Source organism: Tetrahymena thermophila (genome assembly GCF_000189635.1).
Source record: "Tetrahymena thermophila SB210 genomic scaffold scf_8254799, whole genome shotgun sequence".
Classification (NCBI taxonomy): Eukaryota; Ciliophora; class Oligohymenophorea; order Hymenostomatida; family Tetrahymenidae; genus Tetrahymena; species Tetrahymena thermophila.
In genome coordinates this window covers 207,438-221,706 of record NW_002476555.1, presented here as the reverse complement: position 1 = coordinate 221,706, position 14,269 = coordinate 207,438, and the positions used below count along the sequence as shown (strand labels likewise).

The 14,269-nt window shown below is 21.2% G+C and overlaps 5 protein-coding genes across 5 annotated transcripts; all 5 read left to right on the top strand. All coding sequences in view use genetic code 6, as the record gives it.

Annotated features, from left to right (window-relative positions):
* Positions 1-35: 35 nt before the first annotated feature.
* TTHERM_000813089 (transmembrane protein, putative) lies at positions 36-820 on the top strand (the record flags this gene model as incomplete). Its single annotated transcript, XM_012795769.1, has 3 exons — positions 36-101; positions 160-651; positions 716-820. 3 exons carry the CDS (start codon positions 36-38, stop codon positions 818-820), a joined length of 663 nt encoding a protein of 220 aa, XP_012651223.1.
* Positions 821-2,088: 1,268 nt separating this feature from the next.
* On the top strand, positions 2,089-2,688 carry TTHERM_000813088 (transmembrane protein, putative; the record flags this gene model as incomplete). The annotated part of the gene is made up of 1 exon (XM_012795768.1): positions 2,089-2,688. One exon carries the CDS (start codon positions 2,089-2,091, stop codon positions 2,686-2,688), a length of 600 nt encoding a protein of 199 aa, XP_012651222.1.
* A 1,802-nt stretch (positions 2,689-4,490) lies between these two features.
* On the top strand, positions 4,491-5,509 carry TTHERM_000813087 (hypothetical protein; the record flags this gene model as incomplete). The annotated part of the gene is made up of 3 exons (XM_012795767.1): positions 4,491-5,215; positions 5,307-5,349; positions 5,474-5,509. The coding sequence occupies 3 exons, from the start codon at positions 4,491-4,493 to the stop codon at positions 5,507-5,509; spliced, it is 804 nt and encodes a 267-aa protein (XP_012651221.1).
* Positions 5,510-6,346: 837 nt separating this feature from the next.
* Positions 6,347-11,506, top strand: TTHERM_000813086 (transmembrane protein, putative; the record flags this gene model as incomplete). The annotated part of the gene is made up of 2 exons (XM_012795766.1): positions 6,347-11,332; positions 11,402-11,506. The coding sequence occupies 2 exons, from the start codon at positions 6,347-6,349 to the stop codon at positions 11,504-11,506; spliced, it is 5,091 nt and encodes a 1,696-aa protein (XP_012651220.1).
* A 1,584-nt stretch (positions 11,507-13,090) lies between these two features.
* Positions 13,091-14,129, top strand: TTHERM_00813060 (hypothetical protein; the record flags this gene model as incomplete). Its single annotated transcript, XM_001008634.2, has 4 exons — positions 13,091-13,148; positions 13,241-13,285; positions 13,361-13,863; positions 14,097-14,129. 4 exons carry the CDS (start codon positions 13,091-13,093, stop codon positions 14,127-14,129), a joined length of 639 nt encoding a protein of 212 aa, XP_001008634.2.
* Positions 14,130-14,269: the final 140 nt, after the last annotated feature.

Below are 14,269 nucleotides of genomic sequence, written 5' to 3'. Positions count from 1 at the left end.
AGATAGATTAGTTAAAACAAAAAAAAACTAGATTAATGCATAATTAAGTATAAATACGGATATTACTATGGAGAACTAAAACCTAAATATTACTATTGGGAGTTTGTTAGAATTTATCTAAAGATTTCTATCATTTATGTATATACACTATTAAATAAGAATAACCACTACGTTAGCGTCCTAACAATTAGTGCACTATTATTCTACTATATTAAAATAGTATCTTAAAATAATCCTTTTATTTCAATTAGCATATAAAAATGTGAAGTAGCAGCTTATTCTCTTATTTTCTTGAAGATATATCTATAGTTGATTCAATCTTAAAATCCATAAACTCAAATTTTTGTAGAGATTGCTTAAATTATTGTAGATTATTTCTTCTTTTTTTGCTATTTAATAATTGTAATAGGAATTATGCTGAGCAATTCTAGGTCAAAAAATATAATGATAGTAAAAAAATGTCTATCAAAAGTTATTCCTTCAAAGCTGAAGAAATTGATAAATTTTGATAAAGTCTCTTTAACTGCATATATGAAATGGAAAATGGTCTATTACAAAATTAAAAAAGGTTAAATAAATCTTTAAAAAACCAAGGAAAAATAAAAAAAATAAAAAAAACAACTTAATTAAGCAGAAAACAATCTTCAAAAAGTAAATAAATTTATTTTTTATAAATATAATTTTTTATTTATTTTTTTAAAATTAAATTAAAAAGATTACAATACAAAAGGTGAATAGCAAGGATTTATTTTCGTATAATTTCAACACTTAGTAAGTACTCATAACAGGTTTTGCTAAATAAACAAATAATATTAATTGATTATTAAATATTTTACATATTGATTGTATTTAATCACAATTATACTCATTTTTTTATTTTTATTAACTTTTAAAAATAGAATACAAAAAATATAAAAACAGTTGAAAATTATTTAAAGTGACTATATTTAAAATAAGTAAGTACAATAACATTTAAAATATAATAAAAGGATAAAAAAATATTATTAGAAGTAGTTATTTGTTTTATTGTGGAATTTAGAAAATTAGTTATAAAAAGCTTAAAGGCTAGTTTATTGAAAAATCAAGTGAAAATAATTGAAAAAGAATTTTATTTGTTTTAAAAAATAAATTTTTAAATAAATTTCTATCAACCAACAATAAAATTATTTTCAAATATTTAAAAATGAATAATAATTATCAAACTTATGAATATAATATAAATGAATGTATTTATTACTAAAAATAGCAAATAATATTGATTGAAAGTAAACAAAATCAAACTTTATTAATTAATAATTTCTAAAATTTTAAGTAAATAGATTAAAAAATGAGAGAAATTTATATAAATAACACGATCTATTTACTTTTTAGAGATGGATTTGTATTTCTTTCAAGCAAGCAAGCATAAGAAGTATTAAATTAAAAATATTTCTAAAATGAAGATTGATTAGTTTTGAAAAATTATGATTTTTGTATACTTTATTTAGTCTTTGTCAACTAACTTTAATTTAAAGTCTTAGATTTTTTACTTTTTCATTTGATCTTAATTTTCTTATTTATCCTTAAAACTAATTTTAAATAATATTAATTGAAAGAATCTTAATCTTTATTTTAGTTGCTTAACTTATTTTTTAATTTCGATTTTATTAATTTTTTACCACACAAATTTATTACATGAGAATAGCAAAAGGTACCAAGCAGGTTAAAATAATTACATTTAAAAAAAAGTACTAGTACCAAATTTAATCAACTTTTTCTTCTTTGAAAACAGAAATTAAGATAAAATAAAAAGGATAAAAATTCACACTATATTGATGATACTATCAATTGCTAAGGCAAAATAGAAAAGTAGATATGTGTTCTATTTATAATTATTCAACAAAATCAGTTAAAAATTTACTAATCCAGGTATTAAAATATGATGAACTCGATAGCATTATATTTAATACCTGGATTATGCTTAATTTAAAAATTAATAAAAAAAATAAATAAAAGTATTTATGAAAAAGTATCTAAAGGCAAGATTCAATAAAATTCATAAATTGTATTTAATATATAAATATATAGTATAAAAAGCCTTCAAATATAATGTTTTCAATAAGGGCGCCTAGAACAAATTTTTTTAAATGTATATCTGAAAATTCTGATTTAAAAAAGAAAAAAAATACATAAACTGCCATTTAGTCTTTTATATATTAATATTTTTACAAACACTGCTAATTACATATATCCAATCAGCGGAGTTTTAAAACCAGGAAGAGCTATAAATAATTAAAAAAAAACAAATTAGTAAAAAATCAAAAACTTCTAGTAAAAAAAGGAATATTAACAAATAAATGTTAATTAAATTAGCAATTATAAAGAGTTATATTGTGCTTTTAGTTATCTAATAGATCACTAAAGCATAAAATACATGTGTAGAAGGATGCTCAATTTGTAGTAATATCAATAACTAAAATATCTGCATTAAATGTTTAGAGGGTTATGAGCTTGATTCAAATAATAATCTATGCGTTTATAATAAATGTAGAAGCAATTTATTTTATGATAGGAATATACATGATAATGGTAATATAGATAATAAGTGTGTAGCTATCTGCAGTCCTTTTAGCTATAAAAACTATTAAAATAATTTATGCTAAAATAAATTACAGTGTTCTATCTAAAAACCCTCATAGCTATTCATGAAAAATAATAGTGTAACAAAAGACTTCTTTATATACCAAGATAATTATTATGTGGTTTAAAAAGAAAATTATCTCTCTGTTTATGATAGAAATGACCTCAATCTAGTAAAAAGTAAGACCTTTAAATCAAAAGAATTATAAGCATTCAATCTAAATGGTGTTATATTTTTCATAGGTAGCGATAATTCTATATCAAATTGGGATATTAAAAATGAATCAAAAAATTCAAAAACATACCTAAAAAATATTTCTTTTAATTAATTCACTGGAATTGCTTCAATTAATAATCATTACGCTCTGATTTATAATATTTACTCATAATAAGATTATGAATTTTAAATATTCTATGATTATATTAATTAAGTTTTTTCTTAATCTAATCCTGTCAAATTAAATGTTAATGCACAAAAAATCAAATTTATTGATTAATGGTTGTTTATACAGAATTCAAATAGTATTATTGTGTATAAGATAATTGTAACTAATAACAACGATAGCTTAAATTTACAAATTGAAAATCATTTTACTTTTAAATCTTAGTAAAATAATATCTATTTTGACATACTGTCTATACTTTAGTTTGGAATCTATGTTATAGTTTAAGACAAATATGTTAATTTAGTTAACTTAAATAATAATTCATTTCAATCTATTTATATATAAATGGATGACTAATAAGAAATTCAAAAAGGTAGAGTTTTTTAAACTTCAGATACTGATTTGAACACATATCTAATAATTTAAAGTGAAAATAAATTGATATACACTAATCTAAAAACAAATTCTTCAAATGTAATTAAAGAGATAGATTCTTTTACAGACTTTGAGGTGTGTGATTTTTGGGGTAATGAAAAACAAATAATTGTTCTTGACTAAAATATAAATTTGTCATTTTTTTACTTGGATTAAAATCAAAAATAATTTATTGAATCAACCTAAAAATTTGCTTTGAAGTATAGAACTAATTATTTATATTTAGTGAAATACCAAAATTAAATTTCACCTTAAAAACATTTTATTTATGAGTTGGTTGGTAGAAACAATGATTACATTTAAATAGTCAAAAAAAGTGATAGTTTGATAAAGCATGAAAAATAATTAATTCAAATCAATTTAATTATCAATTTCAATCTTGCCTTTCCTTCTGTTGATTATTAAATTATTAGTTTCATAGCTTTAAGCTACTAGCCGCCTATTGCCATTTAATTAAATAAACTTGGTATTAATTTTTATGATTATTCATAAGAGACCAAGTGTGTTTTATAAAAGTAATTAAATATAGGTCCTATTTATGGATTATCCATTCAAAAATTTTACAATGATAAAGTAATTGTTTATACTTCTTCTTTTGGTGATGATTAAGGATATATAATTGACATTTATAAAAAAAATATTTTGAAAGTTTTTAATGTTTAAAACAAATAATGTGCCACTAATAATGATATGTTTGCAATGATTTTTTAGGACTGTTTAATAATTTAATCCTCAAACTTATAAAATTTGTTTGAGAATTGCTAAATTGATTTTATAAGTAGCGATATTAACATCTACTTGAACAAAGATTTAAAAATTATGGCATAAAATGAATATGAAGAAAAAGTTTCTGTATACCAAATAAATTTAAAAGATTAAACCATTTAGCAACTAAATACAATAAATAACATATAATATTTCTAATTAATAAAAAAATTTTATTCTTTGACTGATAAAATAAACAACAATTTTACTTTCGAATAAATACTAACCATAGATGATAATAATAATTTTAGAATTTACGACTTCAGCTTATCTTTGATATATGAAATGAAATCCCTTATTATTACAGGTGTTACAGATATATATTTAGTGGTGAATGATAATTAAATGTATGCTTTATAAGGGGAATAAGGGGTACTTTTTATTAACATTTCAGATAGTTCCTATAGTTTAATAGAATTTAGAAGTAAACTTGGTTTTGCAGAATTTTAAAAAATAGTAAACGAATATGAGAAAACATATTACTGGGCTTACTCAATTTAAGTTAATAATATGTATGAATATGCATTTGACCTAAAAAATAAAAAAGTGATTGAAACAGGCTTTTACTTCTTTAAAACTGAAAGTTATTTATCAATATATGTTTAGAACTTAAAAAGCACTACTTAAATGAGTACTTATCACAATGATGATTTTGATAAAGTCTTATCCTCTTATGTTTAAAAATATAAACGCTATAAAATTACATCTCGGGTATATGAATAATCGCTTTATAGCGATAAATTTGGAAAATTATTTGTTATATCTGATAATAAATTAGTATCTTTTGACATTTACACTGGTTCACAAGAAATTTTATTTACTTCAGATGCAAATCTTTTCTAGGTTTAAATGAATTTATTTGATGAATCCCTTATTTGCTTTAGTAAAAGTGAAAGTGAAAATAATTTTATAACTCTGATTAATCTGTCCACAAATGAAAAATTTATTAAAAAATTGGAGTATGGAATAGAGAATATTTTTTACAGTAAAGATGACAATCTGATATTCATGTACAATTAAATTTTATTTCATATCCTAGATACTAAACTCAATTTTGTTTAAAGTATATTCAACGACTATTAATTATAAAGTGATTATTAGGATTGCTTTGCATTTAAATATCAAATTTCATGCCTATTTATTGGTAATAACTCATTTCTTTTAGTATATGATAAAGTGCTTAAAGTCTCTAAAAAAGTTAAATTTGAAGATTCTTAATTTACTGTTTCTCTTTTTGATGAACAGTATAATCATATTTATATCTATAGTTTAGATCATTAGAATTTAAAAATCTACACCACTGATGGAATTTTAAAAGAGACAGTCAATAATATTAAACAAAAATGCTCTTTTTTTACATCTAAAGCAGTATGTATTTCTGAAAAAAGTAAATTTTTCTTTAAAGCTTTTTATCTTAATGAATATAAAATCTAAAAATTATTGTCGATAAAATAAATCTAAAATCTTAAAACAGTTTTACCAGAAAACATAAAATTTTCTAAGAATAAAAAAATAATTGTATTTTAAAATATAGGATATTAGTCAAAAATTATTTTCGAGATATTTATATTAAAAATTTATGATTTTAAAATCTAAATAAAATCTACTAATTTGCGAACTGAGATTCAAGCAAACATAATTTTTTAATAAACTTCAAAAAAGATTTCTTATATTTTAATAAATAGCTTTAAAAATTGCTTTTTATAAAATTAAATAAATTAAAGAGAACTTTCAAGAAATCAAAAATCTTTATCCTCTATTTCATAAATGAGGATTTAATGATATTTCAAATTTTCACTTCTAAGATAATTTTTTTTATTTTAGTTAAAAATTATTAATATTCATTATGTATTTAAAAAAAATTAGGTTTAATTATAATTGACAAGAATACATTAGCTTTAAATGAGTATTAGTTTGAAAAAACGGATTCTTTTGTTTTGAGATAATAATTTTATTATATTGATTACTTAAATTATTTGTTTACTTATTAACCATATGACAAGTCAATTTTAGTATATGAAATTTCTACTTAAAGGTAAATTTTTGATATATAAGTTAACTAAAATGAAAATTATTAAAATTATATTTCTTCTTTTAAGTTTTATGAAAATTTAAGCAATTATGTGATATTATTAGACTAAATGGGTACATTATATCTTTCTTCTTTAAGCAAAAAACTTCCTTTTCAAACTTACATTAATGTTATCTAAGATTTTTAGAGCGGTTTGGTTTTTAGTATCATTCACTATGATAGTTTATCAAATGATATTTATTTTAATTATGATGGTTTTATATACAAATAAGATCTTAATTAATTAGGAATAGAACGTGACCCATAATTAAATGAGCCGTATACTTTGTATACTTAAATATAAAGAGATAACTAACAGACAGATTATTTGATTTTAAGTTAAGACAGCCTTATATTTAGATATTCTTAGTAGAAAATAAAATTTGAGTTATCCATATTAATGAGTTCAAGAATCTTAGATATAAAATACAATTAAAGTGATGATGTTTTAATATTAGGTTTAGAAAATTCAATTTTATTTTATTAATAGTATCAATCTTGCAAAAATAGTAATTCAGACCCTGATATTTATTAGCTAGACAATATCCAATTCTAACAGTTCATAATAGATAATATTGTAATTACTAGTGATTAAAAAATATTGCATTTAGATTTAAAAGCAGGTGTTATCATGAAAACGATTTAATTTAACTTGACTCAAACAGTAACTTAATTTAATATAAATAAGAAACAAGATTTGATCATGGTAGGATTTAGTGATGGTTAGGTGCTTTAATATAATTTAACAAGCTAAAATTATTTTTTATATGACACAACAAAAGAGGTTTCTCTTAATATTTCAATTATTGTCATTTAATTGATTGAAATCTCTGATAGTAAATTGTTAGCTTATGTTGTTTCAAATGGTGCTCTTCTTCTTTAAATCGATGTGTTGAAATAATAAGTTATTTAATAAATAGACTTAAGAAGTCTGGTTGATGAAGATCCTAGCATTACCTTATCAAAATTCTTGATTGATCAAAATTATCAAAGATATATATTTTGCTTTAATGGGTAGAAAAAAGCATATATTTGGAATTACTCAAAAAATGAATAAGAGCGAAATTTATCTTTACCTAAAATGCAATCTAACTTGAGAATAGAATAAAATTTCCTAATTATTTAGTGCATTTTTTAAATTAATTTGTATTAACTAAATACAAAAATTGAATTTGTTGCATCAATTAAAAAAGATTTCATTTAAGATAGTATTTTGAATTTCAAGCTGTTTAATAATAACACCTTTGCAATATTTTTAATAGATAGATTCGAACTCTTTGTCATTAATGGAGATAAGTTCAATATGATAGCTTAGATTAGTTATTAACACTCTCGATTATTAAATTATTCAATCGATTCTCAGAAAAATGTACTTAGCATATTAGGATTACATAAAGATGGAGTTTTTGAAAATAAATACAATTTAGATATTTACAAATCAGAAACTGTATCAGAATGCTTTTTTTTTAGTTCAAATAAAGAATATTAAAATATTATAGAAGAATAAACATATGTTGCTCCTAAATAAAAGGAAATTTAGACAAAAAATGGAGTTTCTTTAGTTAATTAAGAAAATTAGTTTATCTACTTCTACTTGCAAATACCAAGTGATAATATATAGAATTTATTTTTATAAACATCCTCAATATCAAATAGTCAACAAGTCATGGCACCTTATGATATCTAAAATAATTTTATAGCTCTTTAAAATACTACCTTTTAAAATCTAAGCTAATCTACTTTACAATTTACTAATTTTAGTTTAACATTCTAAAATAGTACAAATTTATTTATCAACATTACCTAAAACAAAAAAACTTAGTAAGTTATTTTTTAAAATATGGCTATAGACTTTGAGTGTTTTGGTACTAATCAAATATTTATATCTGATATTCAAAAGGTAGTTTTTTAAAACATTAAAATATCTTAGCTCAACCTTAAAAAATGCTCAAACTACAATCAGCAAAATTCTTTGTTCTTTTTTTAAAATATATCAGAAATATTTATTTATAACCTGGAAATATCATACAATAATTTTTATCAGAAGTCTCAGATACCATTATTTTAATTTGAATTAATAAAAACAGTTGTAATAAATGGGGTTACTATGATATAAAACAATAACTTGAACAGTTTGATGAGTCTTTCACAAATATAAAATCTAACCCTCGAAAATTTAATAGTAAAAAACAATATTCAATCACTATAAATTGATTAAACTTCAGGAGTGTTTACATTCTTAGGTTGCAATATAATAACTCTGAATAAATGCACATTTTAACTTAATAATTAATTAGTTCTAATTTTTTCCACAAACTAATATTCATCTTAAAACCAAAATATAGAATTAAATGATGATATTTTAGTACTAAAGAATTTTTAAGTTGAGCAAAATAAATTTTTATAATAATAAATCATGTTTATTTAAAATTCTAAAATTTAAATTAATAATTTTACTCATATTGAAAATGAAGGTTCACTTTTATTAATTAAATCCAGATAAGTTATTATCGAAAAAAGTTATTTTAAATTTAACACAGCATAAAATGGAGGTGCTATTCATTTTTAATCAATTAGGTAAAAGATAGAATTTAAAAAATCTCAATTCTAATAAAATACTGCAAAAAGCAGCGGAGGTGCTTTGTATCTTGAAAATATTGCTAATTGCTTAGTTTTATTTGACTCTCAGACAATAATTAAAAATAATAGAGCATTGATTGGAGGAGGATTAAGAATAATTTAGACTGATTAAAATAGGATTTTATTACCTTAAAACTTTCCATTTTCTAAAAATATATTCGATAATGTAGCAGAGATATATGGTGATGATAGTACATCTTATCTTTAAAACATAATTATTCAAAACAATGATTATACCAATGAGGAATTATTCACATTTTACAAAGATTAAAGTAATGTACCTAAAAAGTTTTAAAATGACTTCTCAAGATATGCTGAAATGAGATAATTCAGAAGTGGAGGCTTAATTAACTTTAAAATGTATATTGTAGATGAATAAAATAGATATCTGAGCTTCTCAAAAGATAAGCTAGAACAAGGTTTATATCCAAAAGATATTAGTTAGGAGATAAATAATATTTAAATATCATTTTATTAGCTAAATTCTAGTGAAACCTAAATGTTTGGATAGAATATTATCAATTATTATCAATATGACTCTAAAAGTTAATCTTTTATGATGAATGATTTGAAAATTCTTGGTAATCTCAATAAAGTTTAATACTTTTATATAAACTCAACAATTCAAACAAACTCTCTTACAATAAATCCAATTCTCTTATCAGTATAATTCAGAAACTGTATAAAAGGGGAGGTTATTTAATAAATTAATCTAAATGTTTATTAATGCAATTAGTGCTTGGAAGGTACTTATCAGCTAAATGATCCACAGATACTTTATCAACAATATATAGAAGAAAAGAAAGATACAAATAGATGCATTAACTGCCCTGAATCTGCTGTTACGTGCAAGGGAAATATAATAAAATTGAAAAATGGATTTTGGAGGCAAAATAATTATACAGATGAAATAATAGAGTGTGATCCTATTATAAATTCATGCTAAGCAGAAAATCCTTCTAGTATTAACTATTGCATAACTGGTTATTTAGGTCCTGCTTGCTAGTAATGCGATATTTTAGGTGAAGCTTGGAAAGGATCCCGATATTCAGAATCTCTTTCTAAGGGCTTTTGCTAGAAATGTGGATCGTAGATAAAATAATGGGGTTTTATCATTTTAAAAATAATAATTTTAGAGGCTTACTTCTTGTATGTTTTAGGAGTTTTCATTTAAAAGTTTAAATATACACAAACATGTTATTATTTGAGAATCTTGAAGATTATGCCTATTAGCAGCAATAGCATACAGGATTATTCTGGGTTCTATATTAAAATTATTTTGACCTATTATTAATTATCTGCTCTTTTAATTCCTTAACCAAAAATTATTTCTATCAACTTTAACTTGTTTAATGACATAATTGGGTCAGGTGGTGTTCAAATTTCTTTAGGAACAGACTGTCTGATCAGTGAAAACATAATTAGAGATATGGGAAAAATATTATTTTATACTTAAATTCAATTTTTGGTTCCTATGGCAGTTTTTATTTTGATTCCTATTACACTTATGTTTTATTAAGACATTTCAAAACAGAAATTAAGAGGATATCATATTTTTTTAATTTTTCACATTATATTTATCTTTTTCTAAGTGAACTAGATATCATATTTTACTAAGACTCTAACCTGTAAATAAGTAGGAAATTAACTTTACAACCCGATTGACCTTTCATTTGATTGCTACGACTCTAGTATAGTTAAATATTTATATCCTTTTTCTGTAATGGTGTTAGTTTTTTGGACTTTATTTCCTTTGGTATTTCTTAGATTGATTAATTAAAACAAAAAAAAACTAGATTAATGCATAATTAAGTATAAATACGGATATTACTATGGAGAACTAAAACCTAAATATTACTATTGGGAGTTTGTTAGAATTTATCTAAAAATTTCTATCATTTATGTATATACACTATTAAATAAGAATAACCATTATGTTTGCGTACTAACAATAAGTGCACTATTAATCTACTATATTAAAATAGTAAAGTTAAATAGTCCTTTTATTTCAATTAGCATATAAAAATGTGAAGTAGCAGCTTATTCTCTTATTTTCTTGAAGATATATCTATAGTTGATTCAATCTTAAAATCCATAAACTCAAGTTTTTGTAGAGATTGCTTAAATTATTGTAGATTATTTCTTCTTTTTTTGCTATTTGATAATTGTAATAGGAATTATGTTGAGCAATTCTAGGTCAAAAAATATAATGATAGTAAAAAAATGTCTATCAAAAGTTATTCCTTCAAAGCTGAAGAAATTGATAAATTTTGATAAAGTCTCTTTAACAGCATACATGAAATGGAAAATGGTCTATTACAGAATTAAAAAAGCTTAAATAAATCTTTAAAAAACCAAGAAAAAATAAAAAAACTAAAAAAAATAACTCAATTAAGCAGAAAACAATCTTCAAAAAGTAAATAAATTTATTTTTTATAAATATAAACTTTTATTTATTTTTTAAAAATTAAATTAATTTAAAAAGATTACAATACAAAAGGTGAATAGCAAGAATTTATTTTCGTATAATTTCAACACTTAGTAAGTACTCCTAGCAGGTTTTGCTAAATAACAAAAAAATATTAATTGATTATTAAATTATTAAATATTTTACATATTAATTGTATTTAATTACATTTATACTTATTTTTTATTATTTTGAAAAAAGTTTCTTTAATTTTTATAAAAATGTTTCTTGAGTTCCAAAATAAATAACCTAGCTAGATATACTGTATGCTTAGATAATATATTTATTAAATTTTTATTATTAATATTTGATAATGATGTTCCTTTTATTTTATTAAAATATATTTTATCTGACATTTATTATAAAAAATAAATAACTACAATTTATTAATTAATTTATTTATTTGAATAATAAAAATATTAAAAAATACAAAAAAAATTAAAATATTTTAATTAGAATAACAATAAATTTGTATTTTACTTAATTAAAAAATGTCTTAATTAAATTTTACTTTTTATTTATTTGATTTTTATTTGTAATATTTAATTAAAATCTGCTTGTCTCCTTTAATAAATAAATAATTAAATTATATTAATTTGACACTTATAATTTAAGCATGAATTAATTTGTTAGTAAAATAGCTAATGTCTCTATCAAAAGTATTATGAGTTATAGTCTATATATTGTATAAATTTAATTACACACAAATGATGTAAATTAAAACTGATTATTTATTTATTCTTCAATCTGATATTTCTAGTAAGAAATGAGAAATTGATTTTTAAAATATTACAATAAAATAGAATAAGCTAATTTTTATATTTTTTAAAGGTTTGATTTTTAATGAGTAATTGAATTTAAATAAAAGATTTCTTACAGAATACAAAAAATAAATATTTGATTAAAATAAAAATGTATTTGAAATTTAATTAATTGATTGTTCTAAAATAAGCTCATTTATTTCATTTTCAATTTAATTTGTTATATTTAATAAAAAAAAGATGCTTATCTTCTTTAAAAATATAATTTAATTATATTTATTAAGCAATAAAAATAAAAAGTGTCTATATTAATTAATTTGTGTTTAAAATAATTAATGTCTCTATCAAATCTATTACTAAGAATATTGTATGTCTACAATGATTTGCTTTCACAAAATTAAAACTTGTTTTTTTATTTGTTTTCAAATATTATGAGTCTACAATAACTACATAAATTGATTTAAATTCTAATTGGATTTCTCAAGTAAGAAATAAAATATAAAACAAAAACAAGAATTATTTAAATATTTAACTAAAAATAAGAATTATTTATTTAACTTCCTAATTATGAGATAGCAAATTTTGTAAAAAGTTTATGATTCTAACTGGTTGTATAGTAAATTAGATGCTAAGGTAATACTAGATTCTTTGGAAAAAAATAGACCTAATATTGAAATTATTAGCAATTAAATCAATTAAAGGTCCCTTCTTTATGATCCTTTCACAAATAATAAAAATTTAGCTTGTTTGCAGCTTAAAGTTTTTGACAAAAAGGATAATTGCTAAAAAGTAATTGAGATTTTTTCTACAGATTTATTGAAATAATATATGGATACTATTATATTTTACTCAAAGTAATCTAAATACCTAATTAAAACTGATTGGCTTTTATAAGTGCATGATTCTTATTATTTAGATGAAGATAATTTTTTTTATGCTATTGAATATGAGTACTTTGATTTTAGCATCCATGAAGTTTATTTTGAGTTTTAAAACTAATCAGAGTAATTGTTAGATCACTATTTATGTAAGGCGTCCTAATATTGTAAATAAGCTTTGTAAATGAATAATAAAAATTATAATTCTATTTCGATAGATAAGATTAAGTTGCTGTACTTCGTTTTGTAGTATCAATAAGACGGTACAAAAAAAATTAAACTTAATACAGTTGAGCCTTTTATGTATTAAAATCCATCAATATTTTTATAATTATAAGAACAGTTACCAAAGAAAAAGTTTGTCATTTAATATGTTGGTAACCTAGACAATACGTTTAAAGCTATAATTAAAAAAGAAAGTCTATCTTAAGTTATCAAAAACATAATATAAGAAGAGCAAGGAAACTTTGAAGAAATTACTAAAAATATTTTAGATAGAACTCAATTAGATGAATTTGCTATTTTTAGTTTTCAGCCAGGTAAGGACTCAGCGGTCCTTCATCTGGAAGGAACTAATTTGACGAAATCGATTTAGTTTAACATTCAAAAAATAAACTAAAAAGAATTGTTTTAAGAAAAATTGTAAGAAAAAAATGCTTTGATATAGTAATTGAAGCAGCTTAACATTAAAGTTCTTGATCATTTCTAAGAATTTTCTACTTGTGAAGGGGATTTCTTTGTAGAATATGTAGATTTGAGTCAGCGAAATGGATTATTTCCTTTAATTCAATCTAAAAATTAATTTTTTGAAGAAGTCAATAAATAATACTCAAGTTTAGGTGTATAAATAAATGATTAATTATAATAAGTTATTTTTAGCAGCATTTAAGACACTTTCTTTAATAAGTTAATTAATTTAATTTAAAAATTGATAAAATTAGCTCCTTGCTTTTTTAATTTAAAGATATTAGTTGAAGATATTTTCATAAACTAAGATTTTTAAATAGTAATTATTCCTTATTCTAGCAACCCGTAAAAGCAAAGCTCATCAATATTTTAAAATTTTTTTGAAAGATAATTTCAGGATTTGTTAATTAATCTAAATGATTAACAATCAAGGCTAAGTATTTAAAACAAATTTTAAGCTCATTAAAAGATCATTTGTGAATTCATTTCTTCTTTTAAATAGGGTTAGAAATCAAAAATTGAAATTATTTAAAATTAACTAATTTCTTTTTATACTAATT